Source organism: Camelus ferus, chromosome 14 (assembly GCF_009834535.1).
Source record: "Camelus ferus isolate YT-003-E chromosome 14, BCGSAC_Cfer_1.0, whole genome shotgun sequence".
Lineage (NCBI taxonomy): Eukaryota > Metazoa > Chordata > Mammalia > Artiodactyla > Camelidae > Camelus > Camelus ferus.
The window spans coordinates 25,627,071-25,643,902 of record NC_045709.1 but is presented as its reverse complement, the minus strand read 5'-3'; the positions used below and the strand labels follow the sequence as shown (position 1 = coordinate 25,643,902).

The 16,832-nt window shown below is 54.3% G+C and overlaps 1 protein-coding gene across 2 annotated transcripts in view; it reads right to left on the bottom strand.

The window, feature by feature from the left end:
• Positions 1–3,044: 3,044 nt before the first annotated feature.
• Positions 3,045–16,832, bottom strand: part of TUBGCP3 (tubulin gamma complex associated protein 3) — a 45,390-nt gene continuing 31,602 nt past the window's right edge. The window contains exons 16-22 of one of the 2 annotated variants that reach the window (XM_032496610.1): positions 16,115–16,183; positions 14,533–14,668; positions 10,467–10,555; positions 10,218–10,349; positions 6,677–6,817; positions 5,614–5,730; positions 3,045–4,037 (exon numbers count right to left, since the gene is read on the bottom strand). In XM_032496610.1, coding sequence (XP_032352501.1) covers positions 3,879–4,037; positions 5,614–5,730; positions 6,677–6,817; positions 10,218–10,349; positions 10,467–10,555; positions 14,533–14,668; positions 16,115–16,183 — 843 coding nt within the window. In that variant the 3' untranslated portion in view covers positions 3,045–3,878. The remainder of the gene's footprint in view (positions 4,038–5,613; positions 5,731–6,676; positions 6,818–10,217; positions 10,350–10,466; positions 10,556–14,532; positions 14,669–16,114; positions 16,184–16,832) is intronic. The other variant, XM_032496611.1, reaches the window with a different exon arrangement.

Below are 16,832 nucleotides of genomic sequence, written 5' to 3'. Positions count from 1 at the left end.
TTTTGAGCATTTCTTCTTTTACAATTTCACATATTTATTCATTTATGGGGGGGGGTAATTAGTTACTTATTTATTTTGGTGGAGGTGCTGGGGACTGAACCCAGGACCTCGGGCACACGAGGCATGCTCTCGACCACTGCGCTGTACCTTCTGCCCCGAGGCAGTACTTCAGACCAGACTTCCCTATCATTGGTGCTTGGAAACTGGGTATATTTATGAACAATAAATAAAACTGCACTCCTACCTCACACCATATATAAAAATTCATTCCAGGTAAATTAAAAATAAAATGTGAGAGACAAAACTATCAAGTTTTTAGAATAAAATAAGTCTATTTTCCATGATTTCAATGTTGGGGAGTGTTTCTTGACCAAAACGTGTTTGCTAACCATGACTTCTTTATAAACCATAAAGACTGGCAGATACTAAGCACAGGGAGCGTTCATACGCTGAAGGAAGGGATGTACCCTGACAATTCGGCACAGCAGCTGGTACCATGCAGTGAAGCTGAAGGTAACGCTGTGACCGGGCAGCTCCACCCCTGGTATTCACTTGAGAAAAACTCTGGCACATGTACCCCAAGAAAAACGGTAAAGAATGTTTACGGCAGCAACGTTTATAACAGCTAAAATTTGCAAATGACCCATTCATTAGCAATAAGATGGCCAAAGAAATCGTGGTATGATCAAAAACTGGAATAGTACATAGCAATGAGCAAGCATCAGAGACAACTGGAGGGCCAGCCGCAGCGTCACACTTCAACGGCAGGTATCACCGTGAGCCCTCGTGTAAAATGCTGGACCAAAGCTTCCACCAGGAATCTATTACTGTTAAGGATGCAAACGGGTGTAAAATTATAAAGAAAACAAGGGAGTGACCGCCACAAAGACCAGGGTGACGCACCTGCACAGGGAGGGTAGGGAACAGGATCAGGAAGGGACAAGGGGGCTCCCAGGTTACTGGAAACGCTCCACATTTTAAACGCGGGGTTAGGAATATGGCTTCTGGCCTTGTAATTAATCTGTAAGTTCTACGAGTCTTAAATACATGCAGAAATTAATTATATGGAAAAAATCCTGGTAGCCAAAAGCCGGTTCTTTCAAAGAACCGATGAAACGGACAAACCGCCACTCCAGTGAAATGGCTCCTGTCACAGTCATCTTCGTGCCCAGGGCAGCGATCAATTCTGCCGGAATCGAACCCTGCGGTTCAGCAGCATCCAAGAGTCGCCCACGACTTTCTCGCAGCGCTGTTCTCTCGGCTCCCGTGACCCCGGCGCCCGTTTGGCCTCCAAGTGTCGGGAGCAGCCGGGGCTGCGTCCTGGGTGCTCTGCTCTGCGTTTCCGGGGACGTTCTCCGAGTCCCATGCCCTCATTGCCGCGTACACGCGGACGGCCCCACACGTGCATCTCCAGCCCTGGCCTCTCCTCAGAACCCCGACTCATAAGCCCAGGGACTCAGGTAGCATCTCCGACACCCTGTCCTCAGATCCGAGCCACCTTGGCTTCCCAGGACTCCCGGCTCCACTCAACTCAGGGAACACCCTCGCTCCTCCCGGGCTCCTCTCCCTGCACCGCCCGCTGCCAGCGCTCTCCAGGGAGCAGCCCGGGGCGACCGTCAGGCTCGCCCAGGTTCCTCTGACCCCGCTGTCGCGGTCCTCCAGTGCCAGGTGTACACGGTCTTGAGACCACTGCTACATGCTGTCTGGTTCCTAGGAGTTCTGGTGTTTCTATCAGGCGGGAAAATAAATCTAGTCTCTCTGCCTCCATCTGGGCCACACGTGGAAGTCCTCTCTAAAAATTACACAGTGAATGTTAATAACAGGACGTCATAAAAGCTGTTTGACCAAGATGCTCTCCTCCCAACAAGGGATATCTTCAAGCCGCTGTACCCTTCTGTCCCCTCCCCTCTGCAGGACACACTCCCACGGGGATGGGAGAGTCACCACTGTGAATCCTGCTGGTGACGGGTCCCAGGGAGGAAGGGCCGGCCCTCTCCCCTCAGTCAGGCCCATTAACACAGCAGGAGAGGAGGGAGTGTGTCCTTCCCGCCCAAGGACAGCCTTCAGCCTTCACGTAGTACCAGGGCCTCCTGGGCGGGGAAGAGTATCCTCAGTGACAGGAAAGCCAGGCGGGGCCGCTGGAGCTGCCAGGGCAGCAGGCCTTAGCCTCCAGCACCCTCCCTGAGGGCTTGCCAGCCAGAGCCTGCGCACACAGGGTCCCCAGTCTTCACGACGACCTGAAAGGTTAGAACGGTCTTCTTCTGGGTGAAACGGTGACCCTCCCAGGGCAGTGCCGGGGTGCCTGCCTCCTGAAACGGCCCACCCCACCTACCCCAGTGTGCAGCCCCCACCCATCAGAGCCGTTGCTGACTCTGGGTGGTGAGGCCCTGCCCCGTGACAGGCTGACCATCGTGTGATGTCTCCAGTGGGCCTGGACCGAGTTCTCCCAAGGCCTCGTCTGCCCGCCACCCCCGCTGCCCTGATGCATCGTGGTCTGCACTCCACCTTCCAGCCCCCAGTCCGTTCTGAGCGAGACCCGCCACCTGGCCCTGCAGGGCCTCTCACAAGCTCCTCCGCACCCCGCGAGTCCGTCCCCAAATCAGAGCGGCATCTTCTAGAATGGCTTCCGCTGAGGGCTCATCTCTGGAGAGACACTTCAAATAAAATGGGCAGTCTCTCTTGGAGACACACAACGCACCATCACTTCTGGGAAGCTGTGCAGCAGAGAAACTGCTTCTGGTTTCTGACTCTGTGAACTTTCACACTGAAGTAAAGGCACGTCCAAGCGAGGCCTGATCCTCACCGTGGCCTCTCTGCACCGCCAGGACCCCTGACGCCAAAGGGAGCAGGAAACCGAAAGGCCACACGAGCAGCGAGGGGCGTTCCCGTTGGCTCTGCACTGAGAGGCACGCACAGTCTAACTTCCTGGTTTCGTGGTTTAAGTCATTCCCACACTGAAGCACGTTGTCCAAGTCTGCCAGCCCCGGCCCCCAGACCCAGTGAGCGAACTGTCTCTTCTTGAATGATTCAAGAAAGAACCAATATGTCTGAAAGATAATTGCTTTTAATTTTCTAAGTTTCACTTACGCAACATAATAAAGGCAGATCTATGTGACGTGATATGACATTTTTACAAAAAATGTCCCCGACATCTGGTCAGTAGTATATAAATATTTACAATGAAAAAATAGGCAAGGAAAAAGGAAATCTTCATTATTCAAGTCAACTTGTGTCCAATGCTCATCATAACTGTGAAAATAAAATACTTCATTAACTTCCCCGTCACCCATATTTACAAGCTGTTTCAGCCGATGGTCTAAGAAACCCAGGCTCAAGGGTGTTCTGCTCTGTGTCTCTCCTGCTCTTTTCCTACTATTTTCCAAGTTACCTGGAAGAGTAAATTCAACGTGAAAATGTAAACTGTGAAGGACGAGGAAACAGAACAAGCACGTGTAGATGCGCTGAGACAGACAGGCCCCTACAGAGGCCGGCGCTCTGCACCAGAAGCCAGGACAAAAGGCTCTACGCAGCTCCTTAGCAGGGACACTCTGCTTCAGTTTAATCTGATTATGTTAACAAAATCCGCCTCTAAAGAGGATTTTAAAAAAACAGCAACGACATTACCATCCTAACTGATGAGTATCCGTCACCTTAATTTTCTCTAAAAGAAACTGATCTTTTTAAAAAGTGACAAATATAAATTATATAGTGGAGAGCCTGAGAAGCCTCAACAAAGTGTGGTGTCTTTCAAATACGAAGACTTTAAAAAATAAATTTGAATAGTGCAAGCCAGCCTACTTGAGTCAGTGATGTGACAAACACTCAACCCCAACGTGTGAAAGCGCGGCTCCGCTCCCGCGGCCGGTGTGCACGGGGCCTCACGTGTGGGGGCTGCGCCGCCCTCTGGCGCCCAGGGACACGCGGAGCCGGGGCTCCCGGGCCCGGTAGTGCTCGTTGAAGTCCAGCCTGAAGCTGAGGAAGCGCAGACTCTCGTCCGAGCTGGTGGTCAGCAACACCAGGAACTGCTGCACGATGCCCTGCAAGGAAGCAAAGGAGCCGGCACTATCCCGGGGCTCGGGGGGGCCGGCCATGGGGCGCCCCGCCTCTCCCTGCGTTAGGGAGGTGCCCCAGGACCAGAGCCGCCCGGAGGCCCAGGTTCGCCAGCCACGGCACATCCACAGACGCAAATTCACTCATTTCACTGAAAAGAACCAACAGACAGATTTTTCCTCTCTGCCCTTAAGTTCCACAAGAATAAGCAAAACAGCAAAGTTTTAACTGCGAGCAGGAAGCATCCGTGTTACACGTTTCACCTTTCACATGAGTCGCCAGCGAGCTGTGAAGCCCTGGCTTGAGGACAGAAGAAACAGACACCTCGGGGCCCGATCGATGCCTCTGGGGGGCCCGGCCCCGAGGCGGGGCAGGGTGCCGCCCTATCACTCCTTGCGAGGGGCCCCGTACAGATGGCGGGGCAGGATGGCAAACTCTAACACGACAGAAGCCCCAGCTGCTTCTCTTTGGGGTTGAAAGGCCACCCGGCAAGGACAAACTCCACCTCGTCTCACGGCAGGCAGGCCTCCACCTGCCCAGGCCGGGGCTGCTCGTCCCCTGCTTTCAGGCTCGGAAGAGTTCCCATCCACGGAGAAAAGTCACCGACTCCCCACACCCTCGCCCGCCCTCCCCAAACTCTGAGCGCTGCCGCTGTCCCGCTGACCCGCGCCCCTGGGGAGGTGGTAAGCCTGCAGACTCGTGAGCGCTCAAACATTCTCGGCTACCGGTCACTTCTCTGCAGCTTCAGCAGCAGCACGGAACTCACCGTCAGGCATCCATTAGTAAGAAATATGATCACATATGACACGTACAACCTGGCCACACGCTATATCTCACCATCAAAACACTCATCTAATAAAGGTATTTCCGCACCGAACATAAGCCAGTCATTACCACCATTTACGAAAATGTTTCAACAAAAATGTAACAGAAGACCAATGCCAGGGTGAGGCCACTCCCAAAAGGGACAAATTCACCCCTCAGTGACACTAAAGGAAAACTTAGAATTACAAAGTATGAGGCTCCTGGGGGGCAAACTAGACCCCCAGGAACAGGGTCTGATGTTTCACTCAGAATTCTGAACGGAAGACAACTCCAGCACCAACAATTTCTAGAGGCTGGGGCCAGTGACGCCCGATGTGTCCAGTCAGTTATCAGCACCTGACTGGAAGAATCTTCGTAACACCTTTCCTCTATATTTTCATCAACAAAATCAGGCTGAGAAACGGACGAAGTCAGAAACCAAACCATCACAAAGAAAAGCAAAGCAGAGACGCGGGCCCCACGGGTCGCAGCCCGAGCCCGGCCACCCCACCCCCGCGTCTGCAGGGCTCGGCTCGACGCGGCACGACCCGCATGCAGCTGCCCCCCCACCGCCTCCACACCCCCCCGGCAGTGAGACCGCGGGCCTGGGTCAGGGGCGCAGCCAGGCCGGCCCCGCTCTCGTCGGCACGAGATGCACCACCCGGACTGAGACGGTTCCTAACGTCACTGAGGCATCGAGTGGCAACCTGGGAAGCCAGGCCGCGGAGGCTGGACGGCCTTTGTGCCTCGAGTACGCACCTGGTAGAAGTGTGTCAGGATCCGCAGCTGGGAGCACATCTTTGGAATGGATTCCTGGAACTCCCGCGTCCTCTGGGCCTCCTGCTCCTCCTCGGCTGCGGTCATGCCCCACTGGCCCTGCGGACACGAGGAAGCAAGCGAGTTAACCCTGGGTGGGCGCGGTGCGGGCGTCAGGAGCCACACACAGGGTCTCAGGCCCCCTGCACGGCCAGAACCTGCTGGGACAGTTTCCAGCACCCAGGTGTCCTGGAGCTCACTGCTGTCAATTAACAGTGCACCCCGGAAACATCTCACGTCCGCACGCATGAGTGCCCTCAGAACTCCCTCGCTGCTGCCAGTGACGCTCACAGTTCACAGCGGGACACGCTGTGACCTCCCACAACCTAGACAACACGTCACAACCTCGTCAGCCCCAAAGGCACCAGCCAGCAGGCGCGTCTGGTGGGTCCCCAGTCTGCGTGGTGCGGGGACTCCCGGGCCGGGCCGCCCATCAGTGCGCACACGGAGCGAGTACCACACTGTGAGTCACCCCAGTCAACCATCCTCTAACACAGATTTTAAGGAAATACTCAAAAACGAAACTGATCAAACTGCACTAACTGAAAACCGTCACCGCCCAAGCAGCAGCATCTGGAAAAAGGGAAAGGCCACAGAGTCCCGCGAGGAGTCACACTGGCTCAACAGCTCTTCGTGCCTCAGGGTCACGAAGGGCATCAAACACTCAGGAAAGTCACCGAAAACAGCCAGAGGGAGGAGTCGGGTCCCCAGCTGCACACGCGCAGCCGCCAGCGCCATGTAGCAGAGCACTCGGGCGTCAGGGACCGCGGGCCAGACACCGACCAGACGGACGTCGGGACACACATGGAGGAGAACCCGTGTCTCTCGTGAACCCGTCGTCTTCTATTTTTACAGCGTGATGATGACGGGGCTGCTGACCCCCGAGCGCAGGCCACCTTGCTCAGGACCCTGACCGCACGTGGACGTGACCACAGCCCCAGCTGTAGGCATCGCTGTGGCGCAGGCCACACCCTAAATGGACAAAGCCACAGACCCCGAGCCGTACCTCGACCTCCCGCTGTTTCTTCCTCTCCTCAAACTGCAGGCGTCTCTGCAGCTCCTCCAGGGCAGCCCTGTATATGGCATCCTGCGTGCTCTGCAGCTCAATGATCTGATCAAACACGGCTCTGAGCTGGTTTAAAAGTGCCTGAGGAGAGAAGACAAGTTTTTTCTCCTTATAGAATACAGTCCCATCCTGCTCAGCACTAAGTTTTTCCAATAAAATACGGACATTTAGTAAAAGGAAACCATTACACAAGGTACCAGCGCAACTCCGCAAGGTGCTCTTTGTCCGTTCATTCGCCATCAGACACTTCCAGGACCCTGGACGCTAAGCCTGTCCCCACAGCAGCAGCGGGCGATTGTCCCCAAGCTTCCGCAGCCCCACAACTCGGTGCTGCCCCGGCTCGGAAGGAGCACAGGCAGCTGCGTCCACGGGTCAGCCCCCCCGGGGACGGGGGTCCCCCCCAGGGCCAGGGGACGGGGAGCAGGACAACCCTTTCACTGCCGGTGCCGCACACCAGCACCAGACCCAGGCATCGTGAGAGAGGAAATTCTTTAAAAACATAAGAAACAAATTCAGCAAGGATTTTAGAAACAGGCGTCATGTTTCCTACCAGGGATGAAAGGACGGTTTAAGTCATCACTTCCTGGGGGAAAGCCTAGAAACCCAAAGTGTGGCAGGACGTCCAACTCTCCGCAAGGACGATGAGCTCAGGGCCTGTCTGCCCCGTTCCCCTCGCTCCCTCCCCGAGAAAGGAGCAGATGAGGCCGCCCGGGCACAGACACAACAGAGGTCAGACGACAGCCACGCGCAGCGCCACACGTGCACCCCAGGCCGTCCAGCGAGCGTCAGGCAGTGGTGGGGAAGGGCGGGGGCTGGGAGGCCACACTGGACCCAACGTGTCAGACTGAAGCGCAGGAGTAACGCTGTCCTCTGCCAGCTCAGATTTTTTTTTAATCTATTAGTTTTCGGTGGGGAGGGGAGTTTAAATAGAGCAGGAAAAAATCATGTGTTAAAATTTAACACCCACTCATGGTTAACTTAAAACATTCAAACAAACGAGGATGAGAGGGGACCACCTTAATTTAACGGAAGTTCCATCAGATGCCCCAGCAAACGTCAGTCAGTGGGAAACAGTAAAACCTCTCCAGTGTCTGGAGTAAGACTAGAGTCCCACCTGTGCTCCCAGGCAACCCAGCGACACGCCAGGGCAAGAAGCCGCAGAAGGCAGGCTTCGTGGAAAGAAACAAAAACAGTAAGCAGAGCTAAAAGAGTCGGAAATTTAAAATAGACAAACAAATCAAAGTGATTAACAACATTCCCACAGACCAGCCAAAATCCACCCATGAAGTGATAATCTCACAAAAGATCTGCATGATGTTTACAAACGACATAATTTTGCTGAGAAGCGGAGCGTAGACACAGACGGCAGGGACCCCGCGCTCAGGGAGCACACGGGGCTGCTCGGGGAGGAGCTGAGCCCTGGGCTCTCCCCGCAGGGAGCAGCGCCGGTCAGTGAGGACGTCTGCAGGGCTGCCGTCCCCCTCACCCGAGGGGCGCGCTCTGCCTGCCGCCTTGTGTCCCCTCGAAGGGACCCTAGCACTGGGTTCAAACCCCATTTACTAGGTCGGAGCAGCACCTCGAAGGTTGAGCTAACATCTGACTCTCAAGTGAAACAAAACTGAAATCAGTATTTCCTAACGACTTCCAGAATGCAAGAGAACGCGGACACCGCAAGACGAAGCATTCACGTTCTTTCATCCATGACGGTGCACTTGCGATTCCACCACCGGGGACCTGCCGCGCACCGCGCACACTCCACCCACCCCGGGGCACCCCGCGCACCGCAGCTCCTCACTGGTCACCGCCGTACTCCGCTGGGGGCGGCTGCCCGTTCGGCCGCAGGGTCTCGGTCACAACAAAAAACCTCAACAAAATATGTACACGTCACACCGGAAATCAACCACACACGGTGAACTGACTACTTCAATTAAAAGAAAGGGGGGGGAGTCTATTTTTCAATAAGCATTTATCTCCTCTAACTTGTTTCTTTATTGTAGTCAAACAACCACGCACTCCTTTGGGGCAGTGACTCTCTCCACGGAGGGACCCGCAGTCTCCTTCATGCTGAGGCGGCGCTCTGCTCAGACCCGGAACTGCGGACACGCCTGCCGTGGGGACGTCAACTTGCAGCAACTGACTGTGTGACTCAGGGTTTCCCTCAGTGATGCATGAGCTCCCCACTGGCCACAAGCAGACAGAGAGTGGGTACCACCTGCCATCGCAAATCTCCCTCCAAAACACACACACACAAAGGTGACTTTTAATTGTTTAAAAACAATAGCAACTGACTCGTGCCGGGCGCTAAGGAGAATGGTTCACGGGAAACGAAACTCTCACAAGTCTAGGGAGAGAGGGGCAGCGTGCTCTTCCACCACACGAGAGCACTGGGGGCAGAGGCTGGGCAGCGGGACTGAGCCCAACGTCCACCTGCCTGCAGGGCCCACGCGGTCTGGCGGGACAAGGACGCACGGGGCGGGAAGGCCTGGGGCCCGTCTGTGGGTCCCCAACACCCACCTACACATCCTGGACACACACGTGTCGACAGGCAGGCGGCTCACAGGATCCATAACTGTCCGTGGTCTCAGCCCCACATGGACGAGCTTGAGTGACATGGCGGAAAGCCTCAACACGCACGCTGCTAGAACTCCCCATTACTTTCCAAGTGCTTGGAATCACTCCTGTGTCCGTTCCAGTGTCTCTATGAAAACATCGTCTAGACATAGCCGCTGACCCGAAGCGTCTCTCCAGACGCACAGACGACCAATAATCCTCCAATAGTGAAACCTGGCACACCTAGGTACCCGCCTTCCCAGCCACAACTGCCAACCAGACACTAACTCATTAGGCAAACATCCAAGCAGAGCATCTCCACCAAGGGCCCTGGAGGGGTGAGGGTCACTCAGGGCAGCCCTCTGCAAGCCGGAAACTTCCCTGAAGTCACACATTTAACGTCAAAAATGCACTTGAAATTTTGCCTCCTGCTTCACAACACATGGTCTCAGGTGACAGGAAGCGTCCCGGGTCCCCCAGATCTCTGAATGAACTCCACACTCCAGGAAGCCCCGCCCAGGGGGTGTCGGCCCCTCAGAACAGCCTGCGGGAAGGAGGGCAGTGAGAAAGCAGGGTCTGCCTGGACACACGGTGGGCGTGCTGACTGTGCAGCCAGGACCACCACACAGGCGGACAAGCCGGGTGGGAGGACCAGTAGGCCCCTCCTCACACGCCCGCGGCCACACCGAGCCCGTCAGCGGCCCCTGGGAGGGGGTGGGCATCTCCACAGCTGGGCCGTCTCGCACCCACATCACAGCACGATCCGGTCCCAGCACAACTCTCCCCACCTCGTCCAGAAACCTAAGACCAACAAGGCTGTCCTGATGGCCACCAACGGGGCTGCATCGGGGCCTGCTGGGGCCTCCACTGCCGGGAACCCAGGGAGAGAGGTTCTGACGGCCTGTGTTGGGCGGGAGGCAGCGCGGCTCACCCTGGAGTCAGCATCCAGCAGGCAGCGGGAGATGATGGTGTCCAGGAACACCTCGTGTGCGGCGATGATGTGGTCCAAGTCCTGCGCCCGCTGTACTTTGTTCCAGAGCTCGTCCCAGGAGCACTCCAGCACCTGGGGACAGCACGGGACCGGAAGAAGCTCGCATTACCAAGCCCCACATCTGACAGACACCCCAGGAGAGCCAGGACAGGACGCCTCTCAGCCAAGACCAGAGGCGGCTTGCAGTACCTCGAACGTGATGTAGTACTGCATCTGATGGATGAAGTGGACCATCTCGGACGCCAGGATGTGGCAGTGGTGGAGCACCCCGGAGAACTCTGCAAGACACGAGAAGCCTCGTCAGGCACCTCCGCGGAGGCAGCCAGCACGGTGCCCCGCTAGTCACCTGAGTCTGCCTTCCAGAGAGGCTGGGGGGGTCTCCCTGCGTGTCCCCACAGCACCGGCCCTCCCCCACACGAACACACTCGCACATCCTCAGCGCATGTCCACGTGTCCGTCTGGCCTGCCAGACGATGCCCCTCTTGACCACAGGGACCTTCCTGTTGCAGCCTCCACGGAGACCGACGCCAGGCAGCAGAGCAGCCCGCACCCCTACTCATGAGTGCTGATGTCCACCCTCACATTACAGCGGGCGGTCTGCATTCACCTAGGTCTAGACCATTTAAAGTCACATCCCTTCCGAACGGTTTCCAAGACCAAGGCACATTTGGCAACAAGGCTAAAATATGTATTCTTTCCTTTATAGTCTGCAAGTAGCACCAAATACATTTTCATTCTAGAAATCTCATCTTTTCTGGGCCTAGCAGGAGGATCTTTAACAGCACCCGCCACAGTGGAGCCTCTGGGAGTGGGGAGCCCGCCGGCCGACAGGGGACCTGGTGAACTGATCCCCAGGCACAGCCCGAGACCCCCACGGCACCGCGGCTCCCCTCCCCCCACCCCGAGATCAAACCCCACACACTCAGGGCTTCCGAGCTCCCCCGCCTGGCAGAGGCTCTAACCACGTGCACCCCGTCACACGGAGGCTGAGTGCACAGGTCTCATCTGGTCCTTTAATTCCTAGCAAACACAACTGACCCTGAAACACCCTTCCAGTCTCTCTACCCAGGACCTTGAAAACGCACCTGAGACGTATTCAGCACACAAGTCCTCGTGTTTTATGGCTGACCCCCAAGTAACTAGGCAATTCTAAAACTCCCCAGAGGTGAAGCAACCTTCGCTTTGCGGGTCGACAGTGCATGCACACAGCGCGCCTCCCGCCAGGCTAACTCAGCAGCAGACGGCTTCACACACAGGACCGGGTCGACCACCTCTCCCGGGGCCCGGGGGCTGAGCGCTGGCGCCACCTCTGGTTCTCTACCGCCCTCTCAAGGCAGCAGCGAGGACTTCCGGCTCGGGGCTCAAGGCCACCATGGCCCGCAGCTCGTACAGGCCTGGCCCCGGGGTGCAGGCACCTTTAGCCAGAAGCTTCTGCCCACCTGGAAGCGCATCGCAAATAGCCTTGAGTATTGTTTAAAATGACCAAAGTGTCTTTTTTTAAAAATACCCTAAAAGTTCATCCCCAATTCCAAAATCACCTTCTTCAGCTTGTATCTACTGCTGCTGCTGCTGTTCTGAAGTGACTTCACCAAATTACGGGCCTGACCCCTTTCTCCAGGCTCCAGAGTCGAGGGCGCTGGGAGACCCCGGTCTCCTCGCACCTCCCGGGTTCAGGATGTCTACCCAGCGCCCGGTGTCGCGTCCACCAGCAGCGGTGAGGACCGCACAGTGGTGCCCGCCCGCACACAGCCTGGTCCTGACCACCCCCCTCACCTCCTCCATGTTCCATCTTATTTCCGACAAGGACCAGAAGAGGATTACTTTCGCACCACTCCTCTGCGGGGGGGGGGGGGGGGGGGCCTGCCACTAGCACCCCCCCCAGGGGCTGAGGAAGAGCGCGGCAAGCCCACTGCCTGGAATCTGTATTTGTCTCTCATTTCACTCAATGTTATTTGAAATACAAATTTAGTTGCCACTAACAGCAATACTTTTTAGATTAATTCAATCTAATGAATTCCATACCACAAGAAAAAAGATCTTTAAGCCATTTCAGATCAATAATCTTTTTTGTACAGTTAAGTGGCAAACATGTATAACCATGGGTTTAATCTCCTTGGTAGACTATTATCAAAAACTCTTGCTCTAAGCAAATCATTTTCAAGTGTAACTACGTCACGAAATTTATTTTGATGAATATTGTTTTAAAAATGGCACCTGGGATGGTAATCAGCGATGCTGTGCACGTGACCAAACACCCACACAGGCGTGCTGTGTCGGGAGCTCCACGGGGCTCACAGGCGCACTCTGTGGAAACTTCCTGTACTTCTGCCTCAGACTTAGGGCTTGCGGGCACTTCTGAATCTGCTGTGTTAACACGACTAACTACCTGGCTGATCTCTGTTCACTAAGTTACCTGGCCATTAACATCTTTAAAACATTTCCTTATAGACTAAAGGCAAGAACATTGCACCCCTACAGAAATATGGGCAAAAAAACCAATGTTGTGAAAAAAGAAACACAAATGGTTAAAAAAAAGTATTTACATTCAAAGATAATTTTTAAAGCATTAAAAAAATTAAAATGAACTTCCATTTTCACCTATCAAATTGACAATCGGTTTGAACATAATGGCCAGTGTTAGCCAAAACCGCCAGCAACACAAACGACTTTCAACCAGTGACAGCTGCTTAGGGGAATGTTATGTCGGACTGGCACAACTGTCCTGAGAAGCAATCTGACAACATGCACCAGAGTTAAAATGTAAATACTACCAGATGTAAGTAGGAGTAAACATAAAACAAAACTAACATTCATACCTGTTAACCCAGCAATCCACTTCCAAATCACCTATTCTAAAGAAATATTCAGAGGCATATAAATACATATTTACAAAAAGCTTATGGCATTATTTACACTAGTGGAAAAACAGTGAAGAATTAAAAAAAAATTTTCTAAACCTACATGCCCAGCCAAAGAGAAAAGATAGAACGGTATGTCCACAGGAGGAATACGATGCCACTAAAAAGATCTTAGAAGAAGATTTAACAACAAAGGCTCAGTGCAAGAAGCGGAACGGAGCAGACATAACGGGGTCAAGTTATGTTAAAAGTCACACAGAAACTCATCAAATACACGCCTTAGTCATCTTCAGGGAGGAAGCAAAACTCACCGCTGATTATTCAAAACAAGAGAAGAGCAAATTCATGTAGACGCTGCAAAGCTGGTTCAAACCAGAAAAACACATCACAAGCAGCTACTCCTTAAAACCCTTCCAGAGCGCGAGCTCCCACAGCTCCACTAACCAGCTGCACACGGCGCGTGCGGCCGGAGGGAGGCGGGCACAGCGGTCGCCCGCCGCTAAGCCACGCAGCGCGGGAGGCGCCGCCCGGAGAAGGGGCGGCCGAGAACCGCCTAGGCGACGGCCGGGGACCCCTCACAATCCAGCGGGCTGGCCGCGCAGGGACACAAAGTCCCGCTGGCTGGAGTCACCATCCTGGAGGCGGAAGCTGCTCAAGGGTGGGCTCGGCCAGGAAACAGGCAGAGACGCGGAGGCCTCCCTGCCAAGAGCCGCTTCTGCTTTAGTAACTGCTGTCACCAACCAAAGGACCGCGAGTGAGAGCGCTTGGTTCCTCCTCGGAGTTGTATGTGCTGAAATACTTTCTCAAAGGTTTTGACCAAATGAGTTTCAGTATAAAGATTTCAAAACTATTCATAATTGAAGTCATTCAATATTTATAACACTAAAATAAACCTGACTGATGTGAGAGTTTTATTACAGCTTTTAATTATGAAATAATATTATAAAATCTTTCCACGTCCTGGTTGATGAACCAAAACATTCAAGCAATGCCCAGCAGACTCTAATTAAAACACGAAGTGAGTTTTAAATGAGCCAGTGATCTATTAAATGGCTTTCCTTAAAAAATTTTTTGAAATTAAAGTACATATACGGATACTAGAGTGAAAAACAAATGTGATTCTTAAAAAAAACTTCACGGTCTAAAAAAAAAAATCAAATGACGCAATTATTTTTCCCCGATTTGCACTGAAGTCAAGATACGGAATATTAAAAACGAGCCTCCTCAAAAAAGCCAAATCCAAAAGCACAAAAAGGACTCTTTCCAGTTCAATTCCTCGAAAGAACACTGATTTCTGCTGAGTGGAGGACAGCAGGCCAGGCACGCCCACCCCCGCCCACCCCCCCGCCCGCAGGTCACCTGGCACGCCCACCCCCGCCCCCCCGCCCGCGGGTCACCTGGCATGCCCCTCAGCAGCCTCGCGTTGCACATGTGCCCCTTGCGGATGTCGGTGAGGATGTACTCCATCCGCTTGGCCCGCCACAGGAAGTTGAACACCCTCAGGTAGTGGCTCATGCACTCCCGGGTAAACACCTGCAGAGAACAGAACGCGGGCTGCCGTCACCTGCGGCGTCAGAAGAGAACACACAGTCAACTCGAACAAATTCTAAGTGCTACGCAGGCAACTGACGTGGTCCATCTTGGGAAAGGTCTCTATGTAACAGCTACACTGGTCATCCATGTGCCAAGCACACCTCAGGCAAACTCACAGTAACAGAAGGTAGATGCTCTTGTCAAATCACAGACGGGCAGCAGGCCTGACATGACACAGCTCACAAGTGGGGAACAGGGGTTTTCAGCCCAGCCGAGGCCTAGTCAACGGCGTGGACTCCCAGCTCCAGCTCCCAACTGTGCCATGTTCTCCCCCAGCCCACCTGAGGGACAGGCGGGTGGGGGCCCCCAGGGAAGGTGGGCCCAGAATCTCCAGGCTGAGAAGAGGCCCCCAGGTTACTGAACACACGCACCTGTTGCTTCTCAAGTCTCGACTTCAGCCAGATGAGCCCGGTGTGGGCAGCAGGGCGAGACCTGCCTTCCAAGCCCCTGTCCCGCCTACAGCAGCCAGGTTTAGCAAATAAACACACAGGCCGCACAGTTAAGTCTGAACGTCAGGTGAGCCGCAGTGCTATTCCAGTGCGAGCAGGGCCCCCACACGCTGGCCACGGGGTTTTCTGCAGACCACAGCCACGTGCACTTTGGAGCACGGCTTTGAGACAGTGCTCCGGCCGGGGGATGATTGGGTGACACCCCGAGATGCGGGGACAGCCGGGGACTCCAATCCACCAGAGCCGCACAGGAGAAATTTTACAGCTAACTTATCCTACTTCTTAACAGAATATTTTCCAATAATTAGAAGAAATGCATGTTCTTCCTCAGTATTTCAGATGTGAAAATGAAGTAAGTGCAAAGAGCTGTCTCTTTGGCAGGAGTTTACTCAAGTCTGAATAAAGAAAGAATGGGCATCTCAAGAGGGCATTTTAGTTGCAGACACACAAGACAACTCCGCGGGTCACTTGCGGTCTGGTAACTGTTCAGGAAGTCGCACTTTTCCTTCTGCCCAGTGAAAGCACGAGGAGCAACAGTACAGCTGTTTTCCCATCAGTTCAAATGAATGCCAGACACCAAACTTTACCCACGTGGCACAAACACAACTTCCCTAAAATACAATCTATAGTCCTTTCAAGTCACCCTTGATCAGTCACTGCAGCCTAAGAACAACGGAGCAAAACAAATGATCCGTTTACTAAGAGCTTGCTGAAACCCATGATGGAACAAATGGTCTTTCTGAGAATTCTTAAAACAAGAGAGCATTCCAGCGCTCACTAGGGACTGTTTAAAACACACACACACACACAGTTCTGCCTAAGCACTCCTGCAGGGGGTGCAGCCCACAGGTCAAGCGATCACTCTAAGGAAGGTTCTCAGGGGTGCTCAGCAAGCTGCAGAGCTGGGCTACTCTGCAGACACCCAGCGGGACCTTACGGTTGCGATTGGCCCGTCCACGTGGTAATCCAGGCTGAAGACGTCCCACCCGGTGTCACCTGGAGAGACCTGAGAGCAAGAACAGACAGAGCTGGAGGACCTCCCACCCGAGCTAGCTCACTGCCGCACACTTGCGACTCATCAGAGGAAAGGAGTCGACATGAAGCCCAACGTGTAGCCACCACTCCACAGTTCCGAGTGGCCGCGCAAGAGCAGGAGCGGCACCCTTTGGCCACTCCTGCGCCCTCAGCATCTCGACAGTGGCTGGCACACAGCCGGTGCTCAGCAAATATTCCAGAATGAAGGGCATATTTTTGAATGACTATTGTAGACTCTTTAAAATTCATCACCATTTTTTAACATGTCAAAAGCCCACTGCGTTGTATGTCCCAAATCCTTGCAAGTCACCGTTTCTTAAAACCCACAGGCTCTGCTAACGGCCCTTCGTCACAGCTCAGCAGACAGTGTGCTGTGTTTATGACACTCATGTCCCCCACGGTCACCTCCAGTCAAACTGGACCCACACACGTCTGTATCCTGTAAGTGCCCCTGCGACCTCCCTCCATGCCCGTGACATCCCAGCAGCGACAGCTGTGGCTGCTGAGCACCTGGCGCTGGGACCAGAGCGTGCGTCCCCGCCCCAGCCCCGTGGGCCCCGCCCCAGGTGAGCACTCAGCCGAGGGGCAGGACCCATCTGAGAGCGCGCCAGGCGCCAGGG